Below are 25463 nucleotides of genomic sequence, written 5' to 3'. Positions count from 1 at the left end.
GGGTCACTGCAGTTGTCGTGTGCAAAGTGGATTGCGTCTGTTGACTGAGCAGGATAATCCATTTAGCGTCTCGGTCTTCTTTAATACTGTATGCAAAATACAAAACCCAAAACTAGTGAAGTTGGCATGTTGTATAAATCGTAAATAAAAACAGAATACAATGATTTTCAAATCCTTTTCAACCTATATTCAATTGAATAGACTGCAAAGACAAGATACTTAACGTTCAAACTGGATAACTTTGTTATTTTTTGCAAATATTAGCTCATTTGGAATTTGATGCCTGCAACATGTTTCAAAAAAGCTGGCACAAGTGGCAAAAAAGACTGAGAAAGTTGAGGAATGCTTATCAAACAATTATTTGGAACATCCCACAGATGAACAGGCTCATTGGGAACAGGTGGGTGCCATGATTAGTTATAAAAGCAGCTTCCATGAAATGCTCAGTCATTCACAAACAAGGATGGGACGAGGGTCACCACTTTGTCAACAAATACGTGAGCAAATTGTCGAACAGTTTAATAACAACATTTCTCAACGTGTTATTGCAAGGAATTTTGAGATTTCACCATCTACGGTCCGTAATATCATCAAAAGGTTCAGAGAATCTGGAAAAATCACTGCACGTAACATTGAATGCCCGTGACCTTCGATCTCTCAGACGGTAGTGCATCGAAAACCGACATCAGCGTGCAAAGGATATCACCACATGGGTTCAGGAACACTCCAGAAAACCACTGTCAGTAACTACAGTTGGTTGTTACATCTGTAAGTGCAAGTCAAAACTCTACTATGCAAAGCCAAAGCCATTTATCAACAACACCCAGAAACGCTGCCGGCGAGCTCATTTAAGATGGACTGATACAAAGTGGAAAAGTGTTCTGTGGTCTGACGAGTCCACATTTCAAATTGTTTTTTAAACTGTCGTTTATTTTAGCTCGCTGGCTTGCGCTGCTTACCTCAACCTTTAATCAATAGGGCTATGTGGTCGCAGGGTTGCACACGCTGGACTGTGCGGGATGAAAATAAGTCCTTGTTTTAAAAAATGCTTTGAATTTAAAATGTTTTGCTTTTTGCTCATTTCTCGCCGCCTATCAAGCGCACAGAAAAGACGGCATCATTGTCAGTGAGGGCAAACAATTTTGTTCATACAGAATATTCTTTTTTTGGGATGTATTCATGGTAGTTAACTGCATGGCGTCGCACACTTACGAAGCCAACATCTCTCTTGTGTCTCACTGCGCACAAGTGTACACCCCATCCCTTTCCCTTGTCTTGCTTCCAACTCATCCTTTACACATGCACTGCCTTACAGACAGTCAGAAATTGTAAACGCTTTTCAAAAATGCACAGTATTTTGAAAGATCTCTGAGCACTGTGAAGGGAGGCACAACATTGTTGCCAAGCCCTGGTCTCGACTTATTATTTAGCAGTCAGGGTACCTGATATATGACCAAACAGCAAAATATGGCAACAGAGTAATCTGATTTTTTCCCTGTCACCATGTGGTTATATTGACATGAAGGCACTAAATATGAAGGAGAAGAAGACCCAGGAACAGGACAGGAGGCGTATCACAACCCATTTCATCCCTTTGCTGCCACAACTGCTGACCAAGGTAACTGTCATGTTTTGTCTATCAGTGGTCCCCAGACTATTTTCAGCACGCGGGTTAGTTTCTGACAGACCGGTGGAAAAACAAAATAGAAATAAGACTAGAATTAGTTCTGTGCGTGCTTCATTGTAAACTGCATGGAAATGAAGCACGCTGTGTGTTTAAGTATGTTGGAACTGCTTGCAAGAAGCTATTTTTATTCTCATTGTTGCTTTTTATTTTTATTCTTATTGTAATATTTTTCTATTTTGTTTCCATTTATTTACTTTTTACTTTTTAAATTAGATCTCAATTCTGTACACTGCTGCTGGAATTTTAATTTTCCTGAGGAAACTTTCCTGAAGGAAACAATAAAGTACTATCTATCGATTTAACAGGTAAGCAGCATTTGAAGGGGAACTGCACTTTTTTTGGCATTTTGCCCAGCGTTCACAGTCATTATGAAAGGCATGACAGATGGATTTTTTTTTTATTGCATTCTAACTATTAAATACATTAGATCAGAAGTCCGCTTACAATGGAGCTTATGGGAGCCGTGCAATTCCGCCTACAAAGCCCTTAAAAAACATCCAAACACCTCCATTAGGGTTTTATATACATGATGTTTGTATGTATGGAATGTAATAACGGGCACATTTTATAATAACATTTAATAAGGACAGCCATGCCAGCAACTTGAGGGTTGCTGGTTCAATCCCAGCCTCCGCCATCCAAATCTTGTCCGTTGTGTCCTTGAGCAAGACTCTTCACCCTTGCTCCTGATGGGTCGTCCTTAGGGCCTTGCATGGCAATAGTGTCAAAGCGCTATGCTAATATAACTCATTTACCATGATATTTACGCATTTTGATCATTTTAAGCATATGCGCCGCATTGATTTTAAAAACTCATCACTTACTGTACAAGGTCTGCTGTCAAGCGCTTTTCGTGGCGTCCTCGCCAGTTTCAGGTCTTAAACGGCTGTCAGAGTGTCCCAACTTGTCGGCTTATATCCTCAGCCATCGACTTTTCAGATGAGATGCATGATTTATGATCTACAATAAATGTACAGGGAGCAGGGAAGCGAGGAAACAGCAGACCACTCGATGAAGTGATTACGTGGCCGCTATAAATAGTTGTCTGCGTTGGGGCTTTTAATAACAATATCACTAATACTTGGTTAATATTCAAGTCACGAAATGTAAACGTGAGTATTGTTGGCGCTTTTCGAATGGTTATATATCAGATTTTATGGGCGTGAATAGACTTTTGTATACGTTCATTTAATATTTAAAATGCATTGGGGAAAAAATCCATCCTTCATGTCTTTTATAATGATTGTGAACGATACGCAAAAGTCCAAACAAAAAGTGCAGTTCCCGCTTAAAGTAGCACTCGAGTGGAAAATCAAGTTGCCTCTATATTGAAGCTATTATCACGTGTATCTGATGTATGACACCAAAAGACTTACAAAGTTTGTGATCTAATGAAACTAGTCTCACGGTAATTCCTAAGCCATTTTGAGAGATCATGAGGAAGCAAGTAACGTGATCCGTGACGTAGAGGAGGAACCACAGATCCCCTCCCCATCAACAACAATGCTAATCAAGCAGACTTTGTGAGAGCCAACGATTACTTTGAGGAAAAATTATTACATTATTGATCCTGAATATAAGGAGAATGATCTACAAGTTTTAGAAGCTCTGCTAAACAGATTCAGCTCTAGTGAAACACTAAGCACCATGTAGCAGTATTGCTAAGTGCTAAACAAGATATACAAACTATCAACATAATAAAATAATCACTTACTGTACAATGTCCGCTCTTACTTTGAGGACGACTAATATGATGTTTATATCTTCCCGTATACATGAAGAATTAATCATGACGCACACGAAGTGTTAAAAGGAAAAGTCTCCCTGCTGACACTGTCTTCGGTTGTGTATGTTTGTCTCCATCACTGGATATAAATTGAATGTCACAGATGAACAACTTCTAGATTTATGGCTAAATCATCCTAATATCCAGATGAGAGGTATGATTTATAATCTAGAATAACTATGACGAGCCGAGACACGATGATGCGGGAGCAGTAGGACATTGCTGCTGGCTCACAGTAAAGCAGCAGACTACTTAGTAGTTTGTATGCGTTAGCGCTTATAATAACAACATCGCTAATATTTGGGTGATATTCAGGTTACGATATGTATATAGGGAATTGTTGGTGGGTTTTAGATGTTATTTAGAGGGTTTTGTGGGCAAAATAGATACTCCTACTTGCCTTTTAAATTTAAATCAAAATTAAATGTCCTTAATAACTGTCTTGTCCTCAAAGCTTTTGGCTACAATGGATAGTTTTAGAATGAGTATTATCATTTATTAAAGTGTGTTTTTGCTCCAATGCCAACTTTGCAGTACTCTGCAGATGCAGCAAAGGTAAAACTCCTCTTGCAAGCGCCTCTCTACTTCAACCTGGCGATGTACAGCAGCGTACATTGGATGAATAAGGTAAGCAACCAATTGGAGCTTTTGACTTTACAAGCTGGATAGCCAATGCCGTTGGGTCATACTTGTTTGTCCTGTATTACATCATCAGCATCTGGACCAGCTGCTGTCTCAGATTTGCGAGATCGTGGAGAAGCACACGGACACGGCCGTGTTGGAGGCGTGCGCCCAGCTATTCAGTGTACTTTGCTCCGACCGCTACGCCTTCTCCTCCCGTGCACGCCTAGCATTTAGTCAGCTCGTGGACAGTCTGACTGAGTGCTTCAGCACCTATTTCAACGACCTGCTGCAGGTATAGGAAACTCAAGTAAAAGACAATTCTATCTTAGTATTATTGTATTGATAGAAATTGTATGACGAGAGATGCTGTCTCCTAATGGAGTTTCATAGGTATTACAAACCCCAAAACCAGTGAAGTTGGCACATTGTGTAACTCGTCAATAAAAACAAAATGCAATGATTTGCAAATCCTTTTCAACTTATATTCAATTGAGACTGCAAAGACAAGATACTTAACGTTTAAACCGGAACATTTTAATTTTTGCTAATATTAGCTTATTTGGAATTTCATGCTTGCTACATGTTTAAAAAAAGCTGGTACACGTGGCAAAAAAAAGACTGAGAAAGTTGAGGAATGCTCATCAAACACTTATTTGGAACAACCCACAGGTGAACAGGCAAATTGGGAACAGGTGGGTGCCATGATTGGGTATAAAAGCAGCTTCCATAAAATGCTCAGTCATTCACAAGCAAGGATGAGCGAGGGTCACGACTTTGTGAACAAATGCGTGAGCAAATTGTCAAACAGTTTAAGAACGTTTCTCAACAAGCTATTGCAAGGAATTTAGGGATTTCACCATCTACGGTCTGTAATATCGTCAAAAGGTTCAGAGAATCTGGAGAAATCACTGAACGTAAGCGATGATATTACAGACCTTCGATCCCTCAGGCGCTACTGCATCAATAACCGACATCAGTGTGTAAAGGATATCACCACATGGGCTCAGGAACACTTCAGACAACCACTGTCCGTAACTACAGTTCGTCGCTGCATCTGTTAGTGCAGGTTAAAACTCTCCTATGCAAAACGAAAGCCATTCATCAACAACACCCAGAAACGCTGCCGGCTTCGCTGGGCCCGAGCTCATCTAAGATGGACTGATGCAAAGTGGAAAAGTGTTCTGTGGTCTAACGTGTCCACATTTTAAATTGTTTTTGGAAACTGTGGACGTTGTGTCCTCCGGAACAAAGAGGAAAAGAACCATCCAGATTGTTATAGGCGCAAAGTTAAAAATCCAGCATCTGTGATGGTATGGGGGTGTATTAGTGTACAAGGCATGGGTAACTTACACATCTGTGAAGGCACCATTAATGCTGAAAGGTACATACAGGTTTTGGAGCAACATAAGTTGCCATCCAAGCAACTTTATTATGCTTATTTCGGCAAGACAATGCCAAGCCACGTGTTACAACAGCGTGGCTTCATAGTAAAAGAGTGCGGGTACTAGACTGGCCTGCCTGTAGTCCAGACCTGTCTCCCATTGAAAATGTGTGGCGCAATATGAAGCCTAAAATACCACAACGGAGAACCCGGACCGTTGAAGAAGTTAAGCTGTACATCAAGCAAGAATGGGAAAGAATTCCACCTGAAAAGTTTAAAGAATTGGTCTCCTCAGTTCCCAAACGTTTACTGAGTGTTGTTAAAAGGAAAGGCCATGTAACACAGTGATACAAATGCCCCTGTGCCAACTATTTTGCAATGTGTTGCTGCCATTAAATTCTAAGTTAATGATTATTGGAAAAAAAAATTAGTTCGAACATTAAATATCTTGTCTTTGCAGTTTATTCAATTGAATGTAAGTAAAAAAAAAAATTGCGAATCATTGTATTCTTTTTATTTACGATTTACACAACGTGCCAACTTTTGTCAGGTTTGTCACTGACAGTTTAGTTATGTTTTGAGTTTTTCCTCTGTCTGTCTTTATTTCCTGTAAGTGCTCTTATTTTGTCTTTATTTCCTGCTTGTATCCCTAAGTGCTTTTTCCACTCAGCTGTGGCTGATTGGCACCTGGCCACACCTGGTGTCAATCAGACAGCTACTATTTAGTCCTGCTTTGCCCTCCAGTCAGTGCTGGAGTATTGTTGCTGATTATTGTCAATGTCATTAATAGCTGTGTCTACTTCTGTTAACTCTGCTCATGTCATAGTTCCTTCGTGTCACAGTAAGTGTTTTTGTTTCTTGTCCACAGTTAGCCTTTGTGCTAGTTTTTGTTCATAGCCAAGTTTGTTCTCCGCCTTGTGCGAGCCTTTAGTTTGTACTAGTGATGGGTTGATGAGGTGTCATGAAGCGTTTCGACACATTGCAAAACTGTATTGATACTGTGTCGATACTGTGTCACTAAATACCGACATCTGCTGGACATTAAAAATCACTACAGGCAACCTATGGACCGACTCAACTGACACTGATTTTATGACCTAGTACAGGGGTCACCAACCTTTTTGAAACCAACAACTACTTCTTGGGTACTGATTAATGCGAAGGGCTACCAGTTTGATACACACTTAAATAAATAAATATATTGTCATTTGTAAGTTACACGTAAGTGTGATTTAAACAAGAATAGCTAAATAAATAAATTTATATATATAAAAAAATGGGTATTTCTGTCTGTCATTCCGTCGTACATTTTTTTTTCCTTTTACGGAAGGTTTTTTGTAGAGAATAAATTATGAAAAAAAACACTTAATTGAACGGTTTAAAAGAGGAGAAAACACAAAAAAAAATTAAAATTAAATTTTGAAACATAGTTTATCTTCAATTTCGACTCTTTAAAATTCAAAATTCAACCGACAAAAAGAAGAGAAAAACTAGCTCATTTGAATCTTTTTGAAAAAATTTAAAAAATAATTTATGGAACATCATTGGTAATTTTTCCTGATTAAGATACATTTTAGAATTTTGATGACATGTTTTAAATTGGTTAAAATCCAATCTGCACTTTGTTAGAATATTTAACAAATTGGACCAAGCTATATTTCTAACAAAGACAAATCAGTATTTCTTCTAGATTTTCCAGAACAAACATTTTAAAATAAATTCAAAATACTTTGAAATAAGATTTAAATTTGATTCTACAGATTTTCTAGATTTGCCAGAATAATTTTTTTGAATTTTAATCATAGTAAGTTTGAAGAAATATTTCACAAATATTCTTCGTCGAAAAACCAGAAGCTAAAATATTTATTATTCTTTACAATAAAAAAAAAAAAAAAATTTACTTGAACATTGATTTAAATTGTCAGGAAAGAAGAGGAAGAAATTTAAAAGGTAAAAAGGTATATTTGTTTAAAAATCCTAAAATCATTTTTAAGGTTGTATTTTTTCTCTAAAATTGTATTTCTAAAAGTAATAAGAAGCAAAGTAAAAAAATAAATGAATTTATTTAAACAAGTGAAGACCCATCCATCCATCCATTTTCTACCGCTTATTCCAAGTGAAGAACAAGTCTTTAAAATATTTTATTGGATTTTCAAATTCTATTTGAGTTTTGTCTCTTTTAGAATTAAAAATGTCGAGCAAAGCGAGACCAGCTTGCTAGTAAATAAATACAATTTAAAAAATAGAGGCAGCTCACTGGTAAGTTCTGCTCTTTGAGCTATTTTTAGAACAGGCCAGCGGGCGACTGATCTGGTCCTTACGGGCTACCTGGTGACCGCGGGCACCGCGTTGGTGACCCCTGCCCTAGTATATACAATAATATAAACCAAGTCATTGTATTTCATTTAGTATTATTTCATATCTTCATTTAAATAAAAATATATTTTTATCTTTTTTAGATACAGTCAATAAATAATGCGAACATGTATTATAACATGGAAATCTAAGAGAACGTGTTGTGGATGATTGTGGACTGGGAATTTTTTTAATTTTATTTTTTTACACATTTTTATAAAAAAAAAAAAAAAAAAGTTTTTCCAACGTATTACATTTTAGACGATTTCTCTTCTTAGTTATTATTTCTCCAGCTGTAGAAAAGACACGCTCACAGGGCACAGAGGAGGCGTCAGTGCGACACAGTTCGCGTATCGGTCACGTGACCAAAACAGCTCATCATCGGTCACGTGACTTTCTAAAAGCGGTACGCGCACCGACACAGGGTTTTGCTCTATGAGCTCGACGCATGCGCCGATGCATCGGTGTTGCCGGACCCATCACTAGTTTGTACTAGTGATGGGTTGATGAGGCGTCATGAAGCGTTTCGACACATTGCAAAACTGTATTGATACTGTGTCGATACTGTGTCACTAAATACTGACATCTGCTGGACATTAAAAATCCCTACAGGCAACCTATGAACCGACTCAACTGACACTGATTTTATGACCTAGTATATACAATAATATAAACCAAGTCATTGTATTTCATTTAGGATTATTTCATATCTTCATTTAAATAAAAATATATTTTTATCTTTTTTAGATACAGTCAATAAAAAATGTGAACATGTATAATAACATGGAAATCTAAGAGAATGTGTTGTGAATGAGGATGCTTGTGGACTGGGATTTTTTTAAATTAATTTTTTACACATTTTTATTAAAAAAAAACAGTTTTTCCAACGTATTCAATTTTAGACGATTTCTTTCATTGATTGATTGAGACTTTTATTAGTAGGTTGCACAGTGAAGTACATATTCCGTACAATTGACCACTACATGGTAACACCCCAATAAGTTTTTACACTTGTTTAAGTCGGGGTCCACTTAAATTGATTCATGATACAGATATATACTATTATCATAATACAGTCATCACACAAGTTAATCATCAGAGTATATACATTGAATTATTTACATTATTTACAATCCGGAGTGTGGGATATAGAGGGGGTGGGGTTAAGTTTGGTTGTTATCAACACTTCAGTCGTCTCTTCTTAGTTATTATTTCTCCGGCTGTAGAAAAGACCCGCTCACAGGGCACAGAGGAGGCGGGAGTGCGACACAGTTCGCGTATCGGTCACGTGACCAAAACAGCTCATGATCGGGCACGTGACCAAAACAGCTCATGATCGGTCACGTGACTTTCTAAAAGCGGTACGCGCACCGACACAGGGTTTCGCTCTATGAGCTCGACACATGCGCCGATGCATCGGTGTTGCCGGACCCATCACTAGTTTGTACCCTTTTGTTTGTTCTTGTTTTAGTGTTAAAGTAAATCATGTTTTCCTGCTCAATGCCTGCCGCCATCTCTGCATCTTGGGGTTTGTCACCTATACCCTGTGACAACTTCATTGGTTTTGGGTTTGTACTAAAATTCTAAATGTAGTATAAGAAGGTTTGCGGTTAGTTTATTTCTATGCACTATAAATGTATGTTCAACATTGCATCTCCTTGGTTAGATTCATTTGTGTGTGTGAACATTGAACATCCAGACAGTCATAAATGGCACAAAATGATGTCCTGTGCGTATCATCACTTGACATTTGCAAGACTCAGTTGTGGTGTTTGTGTGTGCAGGACACCACTGATGATGTTTACAGTGCAGCTACAGCTTTGAAAAGGATCGCAGTCTTGAGCAGGTGTGTGTGTTATCAAAAAATAGTGGAGTGAGGGAATGTTCATATAATGTGTGTTTCAGTGCCAGAGACTTAACGGCATGGAGGATGTTTGACTCCTGCATTCATCTTCTGGAAAGCAGAATGGAGTCCAGAGACCTTGATGAAGAAGTCTGCATGATTTTTTTTTTGTTATGCAGGATAAGTGATAGAAGAGGGAGTGACCAGTGTTTGCTTTCATTCCAGCTCATTGTGTCAGCCCTGAGATGTTCCGCATGGCACCTGATGTGGACAAATAAGAATGTGCAACACTCTGCGCCCACAGAGGTGCTGGGGGTGACAGAGCGGGGTTCTGTTTTGTTTCTCCGTTTCACCTCATGACCACTGACCTTCCGTCTTTCGCAGGAGGAGCTGAGGTGTCTGAGGAAGGAGGTCGGCTCCTTCTGCGACATCTGCCAGGGGTGTTTGTGTGTGGACCAGGCTGAGATCAGGGATGAGGTTGGAGCATCAGCCTAAGAGAAATGACATCAGATGCCAAATAATTCCAATGTTTTTTTTTCCCTTCCCTCCGCTGCAGGCTTTTCAGCTCCTGTGTGACCTGTTGTGCTTTTACAGTTCAAATCACGTCCGCACTGACTCCACCCTTCAGAGCTGGTACTACCTGCCTAATGATTTCCTGCGTACTGAGATGGCAAATTTCCTTATGGACTATATCTTCTCCGACTCTGACATTGTGGCAACAGAAGGTATTTTGTCAATGCTACATCAAAGTGAGTGTTAGGAGCCAGTTCAGGCACAGTACATTGATAAGGCTTGAATCTCAATCTTTAATAGGCCCTCCTCCAGTCCCTTAGCAACTGGTTATCAGCTGTGACTTGTTCTTCTTCCTCAGATGAACACGAGGAGGAGATTGCCCTTCTGCAAAAGAAGCGCCTCCAACTCGCCGGCTACTGCCGGTTGGTCCTCGTCGGCGTGCTGGACTATGAAGCCGCCACCGATGTCTTTAAACACTACCACATGGTAGGTTTGGCGTGTTTTGTGCTACTTTGTACCACTTCTACTCCTAGACGTGGGCTGGCATTCTTACTTTCCTCCAGAGAAAAACAGTCATCAAAAGAGTTAACATGACAAGAGAAGAGTGGATTATTTTCATATTTACCTCCTACACTGCAAAAAGTCAGTGTTCAAAAACAAGAAGGAAAAAAAAAAAAAAAAATTGGGGTATAACCAATTCATATTTACTTTTTTTCTTATGGAGAAATTTGCTTTCACTAAACAAATTTTTCGATTTACAAACGCTGTTCAAGGACCAATTAAATCGAGGTGCCACTGTATTAGAAAGTAACCACAACGTCTCTAAATCATTCTACGTCAGGGATGTCAAAGTCAAGGCCCGGATGATATTTGATTAGTATTAGAACCGGCCCGCAGGCCACAGCCGCCTGCTGCTGTTTTGCTCACATCAATACTCCATCAGTGTTGGTGCTAGGATCCCAGGGACCCCATCAAGTCATAAAAATGGGGTCCCACAGTAAATTTTTGGGGTCCCACTTTTTTGTAACCGTTTTGAAAACAAATTATAAATCTATGTATTCTGTTATATCTCACATTCTATATTGTGTTTTGGAAGAAGGTTCTCATAAGTGTTACTTAATTCATTAAAAACAAAATATAACACATTTTTATGCATATGAAAATGTATTCAGTTATAAACATTCATTCACTTTCTTCTTTCCTTCATGGTTCTAAACTTTACCGCTGCTGGTATTTTTTTTCTATTTTTATTGTAATATTTTCAGAATGTGTTTGCTCTATTTTTGGCCAAAGTAAGACAAAGATAACAAATTTAAGTTGTCTTTATTTTTTTAATTTTAATGCAATGATTTTTGTGTGTACAGATATTACTCCATGCGGCCCTTTAGCTAAAATGTGTTTGGCACCCCTGTTCTTCGTACTGCATCATACCCTTAATGTAATGAATTATTGTGGCCACTAGGTGTCGCCAAAACATTAACACATGAACACTCGACTTCAAAAGCAAATCTGTCAAGTTAGTGTTTTCAAACCTACTATTGTTATCTGAGTAATTTCACTTGATCTAACTTTTTATAGCAAGTCACACCACCAAATAAAGTACATACTAACATTCCTGAATAGTAGTAATAATAATATGATTAATATAAGTTGAGGCCAACACTCAAGGCTCCAATATCGGATTGGAAGTGGAAAATTTGTTGTCAGGACAGCCATAGTAAATAGAGGCCTAATCAGGTCCACAAGTTTGCTTCAAAACTTGAGAGCAACAAACATTTCTGCAGCGGATTACTATAAAACGTTTATTTTTTTTTTTGATTGATTGAAACTTTTATTAGATTGCACAGTGAAGTACATATTCCGTACAATTGACCACTAAATGGTAACACCCGAATAAGTTTCAACTTGTTTAAGTCGGGGTCCACTTAAATTGATTCATGATACAGATATATACTATTATCATAATACAGTCATCACACAAGATAATCAGAGTATAGACATTTAATTATTTACAATCCGGGGTGTGGGATATGGAGGGGGGGTTTTAGGTTTGGTTGGTATCAACACTTCAGTCATCAACAATTGCATCATCAGAGAAATGGACATTGTAACAGTGTAGGACTGACTTGGTTGGATATGTACAGCAGGTAGTGGACAGAGAGATCAGAAAGTATAAGAAAAAGTGTCTACATTTGATTATTTACAATCCAAAGAGTTATGATGTGGAAGGAAGAGTGTTAAGGGTTGAAGTTGCCTGGAGGTGTTCTTTTAGTGCGGTTTTGAAGGAGGATAGAGATGCCCTTTCTTGTACACTTGTTGGGAGTGCATTCTATTGATGTGGCATAGGAGAGTGAGTTAAGGCCTTTTGTTGGATCGGAATCTGGGTTTAACGTGGTTAGTGGAGCTCCCCCTGGTGTTGTGGTTATGGTGGTCATTTACGTTAAGGAAGTAGTTTGACATGTACTTCGGTATCAGGGAGGTGTAGCGGATTTGATAGACTAGGCTCAGTGCAAGTTGTTTTTACTCTGTCCTCTACCTTGAGCCAGCCCACTTTGGAGAAGTGGGTAGGAGTGAGTTGTGATCTGGGGTGGAGGTCTAGAAGTAATCTGACTAGCTTGTTCTGGGATGTTTGGAGTCTTGATTTGAGGGTTTTGGAGGTGCTAGGGTACCAGGAGGTGCATGCGTAATCAAAAAAGGGTTGAATGAGAGTTCCCGCTAGAATCTTCATGGTGCTTCTGTTGACCAGAGGAGATTCTATAGAGAAATCTTGTTCGTTGGTTGACCTTTTTGATTACCTTGGTTACCATTTTATCACAGGAAAGATTAGCCTCTAGAATGGAACCTAGGTAGGTGACCTTATCTTTCCTGGTGATAACAATGTCACCCACTTTTATAGTGAAGTTATTGACTTTCTTAAAGTTGATGTGGGACCCAAATAGGCTGGATTCTGTTTTACCCAAGCGAGCCAGCTGCAAATTCTACAGAGTTCAGCACTGAGGATTTTCTCCACCTGTGACTCGTCCTTGCCGGATGTTATTGCTAACATGTTTATAGCACATGCTTCAAGACAGCAGAAAATTCCTGCCACATTGAGAATCCAGTGGCGGGCCGTGCGTTTCCCACCTAGGCCTTCAGTGATGTTCGACTTCAATGATTACCTCTCAATAATTGATGTCACTACATGACCATTGCTGGAGAAATACTATACAGAAACACATTTACGCACTACTGGACATTGATCACTTCAACAGTGTAAAAAAAAAAGGGTTATTTTCTGGCGCAATTAAATCTCAATAAACCCGCATCAGCAATTAAAACATATCTTATGTGGTACTGTAAAAATTTAAGTTGAAAAAAAAAAATTAAATGTGAAAAAATAAAGAAATAAAATATTTGAACTCACAATCTGTAGGACACATTCGACGCCGTATAACCCCTCGTAGTCCGTTTATTCGAGTGGAAAAGGCGGGCATTTTCATCGCCGACATTGTGTCAAGATGTAGTTTCTCTTTAAATATCCTTGAAAATGGCCTTGCAAATATATATTTTCCACCTAATCAACGTTTTGTTCTCCTTTTGTGGGTCAACACTTCCTGCTTCCTGCTAAATTGCAACTTGTGATTGGCTACTCACTTTGGAATGATAAGTGAGTAGCCAATCACGTCTCGTTAACATCAGGCTACCTAGAGAGGCTACTGACAATAACTTGTGATCTGATTGGCTATTGCAACAGTCTCTCAACTCTGTTCTCAAATTCATCCACTTACGTCCCGTTGAGTATCCAATCATAGGACACTTAAATGTCACGTTCAACGTGAGGCCATCTAGAAGGCCTTACTGACAACAACTCGTGATCTGATTGGCTATCGCAACAGTGCATAGACGCCTGCATTGTTGATTCTGAAGGCCCTGGGCAGATTTGGTACAGCATGGCAACATAAACAAGCTGAATTCTGATTGGATAAAAACTCTAACCTAAAAAAAAAAAATAGCACTGGAAGGAGCATAATATGACATGAAGAGAATATGAATACTTTTAGATATTTAGAGAAAGTAAATAAAACATTACTTTTATCTTTATGATCATGATTTCAAGTTATGTTAGGCCAGCAGATAAGATCTTGCTAGCCATCACTGTGATAATCTTATACCGTATTTTTCGGACTATGTCGCACCGGCCGAAAATGCATAATAAAGAAGGAAAACAACATACCGGTGTGTGTGTGTGTATATATATATATATATATAATATATATATATATATATATATATATATATAAAGTCGCACTGGAGTATAAGTCGCATTTTTGGGGGAAATTTATTTGATAAAACCCAACACCAACAATAGACATTTGAAAGTCTATTTAAAATAAATAAAGAATAGTGAACAGCAGGCTGAATAAGTGTACGTTTTATGACTCATAAATAACCAACTGAGAACGTGCCTGGTATGTTAACGTAACATATTATGGTAAGAGTCATTCAAATAACTATAACATATAGAACATGCTATACGTTTACCAAACAATCTGTCACTCCTAATCGCTAAATCCCATGAAATCTTATACGTCTAGTCTCTTACATGAATGAGCTAAATAATATTATTTGATATTTTACGCTAATGTGTTAATAATTTCACATAAGTTGCTCCTGAGTATAAGTCGCACCCACCGGCCAAACTATGAAAAAAAAACTGACTTATAGTCCGAAAAATACGGTATTATGTTAGTTGCCTAAAGGTATATCTCATGCATTGGTTGTTTTTCCGCAGTACTTCAGGGACTTTGGGGACATCATCAAAGAAACCATAATCAAGTTGAGGGATGTTGGTCATGAAACGTGTGCCAAGATACTCTGCCTGAGTATGCAGCAGGTGGGTCGTGCTGATACACATGTTGCTCTTATCTGAAGCGCTCAACATATCTATCCGTGTTGATCAGCTCTTCTCAGTGATGCTGATGGAGGAGGACGTCAGCCGGCAGGATATCAGCAAGATTCGAGATCTGGCCAGGATGTTCGCCCAGAGCTTTGGCGCTGACCTCACACGCGCTCGCAAACCTCTGTTGGCTCTGCACATGTGAGTCATTTGATCCTGAAGTGCTCATCAGCTGAGAAAGTTGACTTTGAAGTGATGGCGGTCTTGGTTGTTTTTTCACTGATTTCAGGGATGGCTTAGAGTTTGCCTTTCGTGTGCAGCAGGAAGGAGAAGAAGAAAGCTACCCCAATGTGGCCTTCCTGGAGATCCTCAGCGAGTTCAGTATGAAGCTGCCGGAGCAGGAGCAGACCCAGCTGTGAGCTGCCGACATTCACACACACACACACACACACATACACACACACATGAACTGGGGCGGCATAGCTCGGTTGGTAGAGTGGCCCTGCCAGCAACTTGAGGGTTCCAGGTTCGATCCCCGCTTCCGCCATCCTAGTCACTGTCCTTGGGCAAGACACTTTACCCACCTGCTCCCAGTGCCACCCACACTGGTTTAAATGTAACTTAGATATTGGGTTTCACTATGTAAAGCGCTTTGAGTCACTAGAGAAAAGCGCTATATAAATATAATTCGCTTCACTTCACAACTCTGTGGAGCGCAAACACGTGCAGGAAATTAGGGCTGGGTGATATATTGAGTTTGTAAGATATACTGATATAATTTTAAACAAGATATGAATCAAGAAAATATCGTAATATCGATATAATTTATTTCACGTTAAAATGACCAAACACCGCTTATTTGTTGTGTTCTTTGTTGTTCCCCGCTTCCCACTCCCTCTCAATACTCCATGGGCTACCAAACCCCTCCCCTTCCTCCTTTCAAGACGAATTTGCACGTATAAGAACATCCATGATTGGTTGGTTGTTTACTGTGAGTCACGATTGGTTGAGATTAGGGATGTTCGATGTTTTTTTTGCTGATATTCCGATATTGTCCAACTCTTAATTGTCTATACCGATATCAACATATATATCCATCCATTTTCTACCGCTTATTCCCTTTTGGGGTTGCGGGGGGCGCTGGAGCCTATCTCAGCTACAATTGGGCGGAAGGCATTGTACACCCTGGACAAGTCGCCACCTCGTGTGTGTGTGTGTGTGTGTGTGACACACAGTCGTAGAATTAACACATTATGCCTAATTTGGACAACCAGGTATAGTGAAGATAAGGTCCTTTTTATAAAAAATAAAATAAAAAAATAAATAAAAATAATATAAATAAATTAAACATTTTCTTGAATAAAAAAAAAAGTAAAACAATATAAAAACCGTTACATAGAAACTAGTAATGAATGTAAAATTAATTGTTAAAGGTTAGTACTATTTGTGGACCAGCAGCACGCACAATCATGTGTGCTTACGGACTGTATCCCTGCAGACTGTATTGATATATATTGATATATAATGTAGAAACCACAATATTAATAACAGAAACAACCCTTTTGTGTGAATGGGGGCTGGAGGTTTTTTGGTTTGGTGCACTAATTGTAAGTGTGTCTTGTGTGTTTTATGTTGATTTAATAAAAAATAAAAAAAAATAATGGAAAAAAAACTATGCTGATAATTTCCGATATTACATTTTAAAGCATTTATCGGCCAATAATATCGGCAGGCTGATGATATCGGACATCTCTAGTTGAGATTAGGGCAAAACATTACAGACAGGCCAATCAGAGGCAAGATAGGGCGGGTCATGGAACCAGGAAGGGAAATGACAACAGACATCCCAAATGACGAGAGAGTCATAGAAGAGAAAAGGGCATTTTCAAGCGGGCGTTTTTATAAATTTAAAAAAACCAGTGGAAGATGGCAGAGGGATTCTTTTCCTTAAATTTTTCTTTGTGATGTAGACGCCGTCCAGGAAACCCACAATGCGTCTATTTGGCCACATTTGGACAAATGTATGCGTCTGGATAAAAACATTCATTTGAGTTGTTAACCATGTAAGCCCAAATCAAAACTGTTCTCAAGTTGCCAAGCCGGGCATATTTTACACGAGAAATGCTGCCAAAAAAGTATGGCTGAGTGAGGAAGATCATAACCGCACGATGAAGTCAAGTCACTTACTTGGCGCTGACTAGAACTGTACATGTGTGACAGTCCATTACATTGTCGACTGGGAATTAAAAAGTGCCTGCCTGCAAATGTATTTTTTATCTGAGTTTGATACATTTTGTATTACCGCATTTTTTGGAGTATAAATCGCTCCGGAGTATAAGTCGCACCGGCCGAAAATGCATAATATAGAAGGAAAAAACATAAGTCGCACTGGAGTATAAGTCGCATTTTTGGGGGAAATTTATTTGATAAAACCCAACACCAAGAATAGACATTTGAAAGGCAATTTAAAATAAAGAATAGTGAACAGGCTGAATAAGTTTGTTATATGAGGCATAAATAACCAACTGAGCATGTGCCTGATATGTTAACGTAACATATTATGGTAAGAGTCATTCAAATAACTATCATATAGAACATGCTATACGTTTACCAAACAATCTGTCACTCCTAATTGCTAAATCCCATGAAATCTTATACGTCTAGTCTCTTACGTGAATGAGCTAAATAATATTTGATATTTTACGGTAATGTGTTAATAATTTCACACAAGTCACTCCTGAGTATAAGTCGCACCCCCTGCCGAACTATGAAAAAAAAACCTGCAACTTATAGTCCGAAAAATACGGTATTTGCACAGCTATGTTATTTTACGTACCGGTAGAAATAATATTTTTCTATTTTATTTATGTTATGCAATTCTGTGCTACTTAAACAGTTTATTTTCTGTGCTGTTAATACCCATCTTGACTAACTGGGTTAAATAAAAGTGCCACTGAACGTAAACAGTAGTTGTCATTCACTTCAATTTCAGTGAATCTCGCTCAAAAATGAATATCTTTATATGTATACTTGTATATCGGATATAGAGTTTAAGTAAAAATATATGGAGATATACTTTTTTGACCTTATCACCAAGCCCTACAGGAACTACACAATTTCCCCTTTTGTTGTTCCTGTTAGGTCCACCTTCCTGAAAGCGCGGTGTCCCGATGCTGCCCTCTCCTGGAAAGCAGTCAAAGTGTACCACTGCTTTTTAGGGGGCCGCGCCTCTGCTAGACCCCGATTGGAGTCGGCGGGGAGCGTGGGAGCTGTCCCTCCACAAAGCGCACAGGCGGCTAAGCGCAGAAAGACCACTGCTCAAGGTTAGACAATAATGACAGTGTTTTGTACAGTACTGTATGTTGCATTGAAAGTCTATCTCCAGGTATTTTTTTATCATAAATTTTAGCGTCCTGCCTCATTCAGGGTCCTCATCCAGTACAGTTGGAAAATAATAACAGTATTTAGTACAGGAGTACTGTATGTTGCATTGAAAGTATATCTCTGCTATTACATAAATGTGTTGTTTTTATCATTAATTTTAGTGCCTAAAGTTCGTCTGCCTCATTCAGGGTCTTCGTGGAAAATGATAACAGTATTTTGTACAGTACTGTATGTTGCATTGAAAGTATATATTTCCAGTTTTTATCATTAATTTTAGTGCCAAAGTTCATCTGCTTCATTCAGGGTCCTCATCCAGCAGTTGGAAAATAACAGTATTTTGTACAGTACTGATGTTGCATTGACAGTCTATCTCCAGGTATTTTTATCATAGATTTTAGCGTCTGCCTCATTCAGGGTCCTCATCCAGCACAGTTTGAAAATAATAACAATATTTCGTACAGGAGTACTGTGTGTAGCATTGAAAGTATATCTCTGCTATTACATACATGTGTTTTTATCATTCTAGTGCCTAAAGTTCACCTGCCTCATTCAGAGTGCTTGGGGAAAATATTATTTTGTACAGTACTGTATGTTTCATTGAAAGTATATCTCTGTTACATAAATGTGTTGTTTTTATCATTAATTTTAGTGTCTAAAATGTGTCTGCCTCATTCAGGGTCCTAATGGAAAATAATAACAGTATTTTGTACAGTACTGTGTGTCACATTGAAAGTATATCTCTGCTATTACATAAATTAGTTACTTTTATCATTAATTTTAGGGCCTTAAGTTTGTCTGCCTCATTCAGGCTCCTCATAGAAAATAACAGTATTTTGTACAGTACTGTATGTTGCATTGAAATTCTATCCCCAGGTATTTTTATCATTAATTTTAGCGTCTGCTTCATTCAGGGTCCTCATACAGCACAGTTGGAAAATAATAACAGTATTTTGTACTGTATGTTGCATTGACAGTCTATCTCTGCTATTACATCAATTAGTTGTTTTTATCATTCATTTTAGTGCCTAAAGTTCGTCTGCCTCATTCAGGGTCCTCATGGAAATAACAGTATTTTGTACAGTACTGTATGTTGCATTGAAAATCTTTTTCCAGTTATTTTTATCAATTTTAGTGCCTCATTCAGGGTCCTCATCCAGCACCGTTGAAAAATAACTATTTTGTACAGTACTGTATGTTTCATTGAAAGTTTATCTCTATTAGATACATTAGTTGTTTTTATCATTAATTTTAGTACCTAAAGTTCTTCTGCTTCATTCAGAGTCCTCATGGAAAATATTTTGTACAGTACTGTATGTTGCATTGACAGTATCTATTTTATCATTAATTTTAGCGTCTGCTTCATTCTGGGTCCTCATCCAGCACCGTTGAAAAATAACTATTTTGTACACTACTGTATGTTGCATTGACAGTCTATCTCTGCTATTACATAAATTAGTTGTTTTTATCATTCATTTTAGTGCCTAAAGTTTGTCTGCCTCATTCAGGGTCCTCATGGAAATTAATAACAGTATTTTGTACAGTACTGTATGTTGCATTGAAAATCTATTTCCAGTTATTTTTTATCATTAATTTTAGTGCCTCATTCAGGGTCCTCATCCAGCACAGTTGAAAAATAACTGGATTTTGTACAGTACTGTATGTTGCACTGAAAGTACTGTATATCTCTGCTATTAGATTCATTACTCGTTTTTATTATTTTTAGTACATAAAGTTCTTCTGCCTCATTCAGAGTCCTCATTCAGCACAGTTGGAAAATAATAACAGTATTTTGTACAGTACTATATGTTGCATTGAAAGTATCTCTGCTATTACATTTGTTTTGTTATTACTTTTAGTGCCTAAAGTTCGTCTGCCTCATTCAGGGTCCTCATAGAAAATAACAGTATTTTGTACACTACTGTATGTTGCGTTGAAAATCTATTTCCAGTTGTTTTTAATCATTAATTTTAGTGCCTAAAGTTTGTCTGTCTCATTCAGGGTCCTCATCCAGCACCGTCGAAAGCTCCTGGCTGGAAAGCAGCAAACTCCCCAGCAATCTGTCCACTCCGGTCATAACCTCCACGGTCCAGAAGCATCCCGCCACACAGCCTGGTCCCAGGGAAGATGTCATCTTGGAGTCGGATGTTGGAAGCAATTTAACTGAGTCTGAGGATGAATTCTCCTCAGGGTATGTTGTTCTGTTCTTCTTTTTTTTTTTATCACGGCTGTAACTGAAGTAGGAATCGGAAACATTGACCCCAACTTTTCAGGTCACAGATGCGAAAGGTGAATCTCAGCAGGCGACTTCACTCCTCCTTTGGGCAGCAAAGTTCCACCTTGGATCCGAAAGAACTGAATACGCATCTCACCTTGTGAGAAGAGCTGGGGAAATAATTCCTGAGTGTTTTATCGGACTGCAATAATCACTTCTTTGTGTGTGCGTGTGCACAGGCTATCGCTGATTGAGGATGATGCCGCAGAACAAGAAGTTGATGAATACGAAAGCGACTCGTCATACACGCTGGTAAAATATATATTACCTGAGTTGCCATGGTATAACGCAGGGGTCAGCAACCCAAAATGTTGAAAGAGCCTTATTGGACAAAAAATTACAAAATAAAAATCTGTCTGGAGCCGCAAAAAATTAAAAGCCTTATATAAGTGTAATAATGAAGAAAACACATGATGTAAGTGTCTATATTAGCCTACTATCAAAGGCTGATGCAAATATTTGTTGACAGAAATGTTGTTAATTTTCATTCTACACATTTTTGCAACAATGGAAATCATTAGTAAAATGGAGGCTTCTCACAGGATGAGATAAGTTCTGGAAATTACTGACACAGAATGGCCGGCAGTAAAGATGTGTCCAAGTTACAGGAAACGTCAGGTTGTCTACTTCTGATGGATTTATTACAATCTTTGCGAGCTGGGTAATGTTTGCTGTGGTCTGGAACAACATGGCACACAGAAATCAAGACAATATTAAATACAGATAATGTGTAATGAGACATGCAAATATAAATTAAATACACAAAGGACATAAGTAAAGGAAATTAAATTAGCTCAAATATATCTACAAATGAGGCTGTAGAGGTTGCTCTCTCGTGGGTTCTTGGACTACCAAACACTGCCACGAGAGCCCGGATTTCAGGGTACAACACCGTTTTTATTTTTATAAGTCCTGCTAGGCTTTTGCTTTCCAGCAAATTGTCTTTTTTTCTCAGTCCGTCTATCTCTCTCTGGCTCCCACTCCAACTGCCGTGTCTCGTTCCGGCTGCTGCTAATAAAGGCGACAGGTGATTAAATAACAAGGCCCACCTGGGCCATCTACTCACCTGTCGCTGTCTTCGAGGCTGGTCCTTGCACACCCCATTCCGCGGCAGGCCCGCAGGCCACACCCCCCCACCACAGAGACATAATGATGCAATATGTACTTACAGCTAGTCTATTCAGTGTGTTAGCACCAATTAGCTTGCAGTCATGGATTGACCAAATATGCCTGATAAGCACTCCAGCAAATCAATAAAATCAACAAAGCTCACCTTTGTGCATACACACACAGAATCAAAAGTTTGGTGGACAACATGAGACAAAGGAGTGGCATAAAACACGTCTTTCCGTGGCAGCATCAGAGAAGGTTGTACATGTAAACAAACTACGATGAGTTCAAGGATCACTGAAATTAGTAGGACAAAACGGTGCTTGTCAGTGAAGCATGAATAACATAAAAAGTGGGATTTTTAACAATTAGGAAGGTTTGTGTCATTTTTTTTTCTCTCCTACAGAAAATATAATAAAACAAAACTTTTTTTTTCCCTTCATCTTTTTCCATTTTCACGTCTCTGAAAGACATCCAGGGAGCCACTAGGGCGGCGCTAAAGAGCCGCGGGTTGCTGACCCCCGGTATAACGTGTCAAATGCAGAGCATGACTTTAATATGTCTGGTGTTGTCGTTCCACAGCCCTCCACCCGTCACAGCACGAGTGTCATGGATGAACTGTTTGACTCAAGTCCTGTTCACATTTGATGCAGCGCGTCTGCTTTGTGTTTTGTGCGTTTGTCAAAGTTTTGTTTTGCAGCCATTAATTTTGTAATAGGACAAAGGAGCTGATTGAATTGGACACAGAGCCCAAATGTTATTGTGATGAATTACAAGCAAATTAATATTTTTTGGGATTCAATTGAAGGTCACTGTGTCATGTTATATTATGTTAATCTAACAATATGAATTAAAGTCTGTTTGGTCAAACGACTGTACTAATAATAATCATAATAAGCTGTTTCTTACATGTGCATTTTAGCAAGTGGTACTGTAGTATCTAAGTACTTCAAAAATGTACTTGCCTGTGTAATGTCAAAGCGGTAAAAAGTGATACAAGTTGTTTATTTAAGCAACACTTTTATGGATTAAAGTATAATTATACAATAATTGATTGATTGAAAAGTTTAAGTGCAGGTTTAAAGTAACTTTTTTTTAAAAGTACAAAAAACTACTTCAGTTATTTTCTATTAGCCCCCCCCCCCCCCCCCCCCCCTCCCCGAGGAAGAAGAAAACAATATAGTAATCATTACATTCATTTGTCTACATGACATTTTTATAAGTACACCTCTGCATGACACTATACCCTTATTAACATTAAGGAAAACTATAGATCAACTAACAACTAAGACTAACTTTAGTGTTAGCCTGTAACAGCAAATATTTAAAGTGCCTCAAGTTGCATGACATCAAAAAAATGTTTTAATCCTTATCAGAATCAGCTTTATTGGCCAAGTAAGTTTAACACATATGGAATTTGACTTGGTACGCTGTCGTCACTTGTTCAACGTTTACAAATAAATTAGCTCTATTGTTTTTGTCTCTCTGTCTTATCCCCCTTTGTCCCCACAATTTCCCCCTCTGTCATCCTTTTTTTCTCTTTCTATGCCCAGCTGTACCAAATGATAATATAAGTACATTTAATAAAGTCAAATACAAATAAGGCAACGAGAAGTATCCAACACTTCTATTTTGTAAAGTAAATCTGAACAGCCGATATGGGCATCTACTATATGATTTGCCTGAGAAGCTGCACAGGACAAAAATAAAAATAAATAAATGTGAACAATTATCTAAAAATATAAACAAGTATTTCAAAGAAATTTGGACCGACTTTTGATTCTGTGAAAAAAAAAATCCAAAAAATGACAAGTTTAAAACCCGTTATTTGAAAATAAGTGCAATAATGTAAGTAAGCGATATTTCATCTGTTAATTTTAACCAAACACATTGAACTATTAAATAGCTAAAAAGCTTGCAACAAAAGGTACAGTGTGTATGGCAACATGGACATAATTTCAATGATAATATTGCATCATTATAAATAAATATATGGGAATCAGCACCTCCAAGTCCGAGTCCATGGTTCTCGCTCGGAAAAGCGTGGAGTGCCATCTCCAGGTTGGGGAGGAGACCCTGCCCCAAGTGGAGGAGTTCAAGTACCTCGGAGTCTTGTTCACGAGTGAGGGAAGAGTGGATCGACAGGCGGATCGGTGCGGCGTCTTTAGTAATGCGGACGCTGTATCGATCCGTTGTGGTGAAGAAGGAGCTGAGCCGGAAGGCAAAGCTCTGAATTTACCGGTCGATCTACGTTCCCATCCTCACCTATGGTCATGAGCTTTGGGTTATGACCGAAAGGACAAGACCACGGGTACAAGCGGCCAAAATGAGTTTCCTGCGCCAGGTGGCGGGGCTCTCCCTTAGAGATAGGGTGAGAAGCTCTGACATCCGGGAGGACCTCAAAGTAAAGCCGCTGCTCCTCCACATCGAGAGCAGCCAGATGAGATGGTTCGGGCATCTGGTCAGGATGCCACCCGAACACCTCCCTAGAGAGGTGTTTCGGGCATGTCCGACTGTGGAGACCACGGGGAAGACCCAGGACACGTTGGGGAGACTATCTCTCCCAGCTGGCCTGGGAACGCCTCGGGATCCCCCGGGATGAGCTAGACGAAGTGGCTGGGGAGAGAGAAGTCTGGGCTTCTCTGCTTAGGCTGCTGCCCCCGCAACCCGACCTAAGATAAGCAGAAGAAGATGGATGGATGGATATATATATATTACATGTAAGGTTACTGTTGAAGCCAAATATCCTTATTTGTTCATATTGTTTTTATTTTATTTTCTCTAATTGATTGTTGGGTTCAGCATGTTGAATTTCCTTTTCGGCAGATTGCTCCGCCCACTTCCTGTTAAGAACCAGGAAGTGTTGACAGGGAGGGGACTGTTGCTACGGTGCGGTTACCATGGTAGCCTCCTTAAATTGGGTTCAGGTGTGAGCATGGGCAGGGCGATTGGAGGACAAACAGTTTTTGACCGCGTCATGTGGTGACAATGCTGTGATAAAGTGCCATTCAAGGTTAGCATACTTTGTTATGTAACTTACACTTGATTTAATTTAGATAGCTTGGAATAAACGGATTGTCATATTCAAACACATTTTTACAGTACTTGACATTCTATCTTTTACAAACTGGTCAACACAGTCGCCCTCGGTATCAGCCCAAAGGTACGGGCTGTACGCGTTTGGGGAGTCGTAAAGTTTAGTATAATTTTCTGAGGTTAAAATGTTGTGTTTCTATGTATATAGCGTTACACAGCAAATGTGTCTTTTGTTTAGTAGTAGTCATTTTATTTCAGGGGGATCTATATCATAGAAAAAGAAACCATACCACGATGAAACATAAATAAAAGAAATACAATAAAAATAAGTTGTATAAAAACACTCCACCGTATGCGATGTCCAGCATGTTTACTATAACGTCACTTATAAAAACTACATATTTGACTGTTTATTATTCTGAAAAGCTGCAATCAGTCGAGTCATGCTGCCTCCTTTTTGTATTGGAAATCCAACCCTCGATTTTCGCGCCATTCGCCACTCACAAACAGGAAATGACGCCGGGCCACCGCGGCTTTCCCGCCAAAGCGAAGCCCCGCCTCTCCGGCTGCCGAATGGGGCCACGCGATTGGTCGAC

The 25463-nt window shown here is 38.8% G+C and overlaps 1 protein-coding gene across 2 annotated transcripts in view; it reads left to right on the top strand.

The window, feature by feature from the left end:
• The window catches only part of LOC133617064 (cohesin subunit SA-1), a 49171-nt gene extending 25879 nt beyond the window's left edge, over positions 1–23292 (top strand). The window contains exons 16-33 of one of the 2 annotated variants that reach the window (XR_009816937.1): positions 1526–1618; positions 4008–4100; positions 4189–4389; positions 9618–9679; positions 9739–9826; positions 9902–9982; positions 10061–10153; positions 10233–10401; positions 10548–10675; positions 14961–15062; positions 15130–15266; positions 15355–15480; positions 18207–18388; positions 20448–20637; positions 20720–20821; positions 20901–20973; positions 22414–22932; positions 22996–23292. Coding sequence is in view for 1 of the 2 variants with exons in the window: in XM_072914890.1 (XP_072770991.1) it covers positions 1526–1618; positions 4008–4100; positions 4189–4389; positions 9618–9679; positions 9739–9826; positions 9902–9982; positions 10061–10153; positions 10233–10401; positions 10548–10675; positions 14961–15062; positions 15130–15266; positions 15355–15480; positions 18207–18388; positions 20448–20637; positions 20720–20821; positions 20901–20973; positions 22414–22479 (1986 nt within the window). In the remaining variant the exon portion in view is untranslated. Of the gene's footprint in view, positions 1–1525; positions 1619–4007; positions 4101–4188; positions 4390–9617; positions 9680–9738; positions 9827–9901; positions 9983–10060; positions 10154–10232; positions 10402–10547; positions 10676–14960; positions 15063–15129; positions 15267–15354; positions 15481–18206; positions 18389–20447; positions 20638–20719; positions 20822–20900; positions 20974–22413; positions 22961–22995 lie in introns of those variants that run through there. The other variant, XM_072914890.1, reaches the window with a different exon arrangement.
• Positions 23293–25463: the final 2171 nt, after the last annotated feature.

The sequence above is a fragment of the Nerophis lumbriciformis genome, linkage group LG16 (assembly GCF_033978685.3).
Source record: "Nerophis lumbriciformis linkage group LG16, RoL_Nlum_v2.1, whole genome shotgun sequence".
NCBI lineage: Eukaryota > Metazoa > Chordata > Actinopteri > Syngnathiformes > Syngnathidae > Nerophis > Nerophis lumbriciformis.
This window is presented reverse-complemented; position numbering and strand designations above follow the sequence as displayed.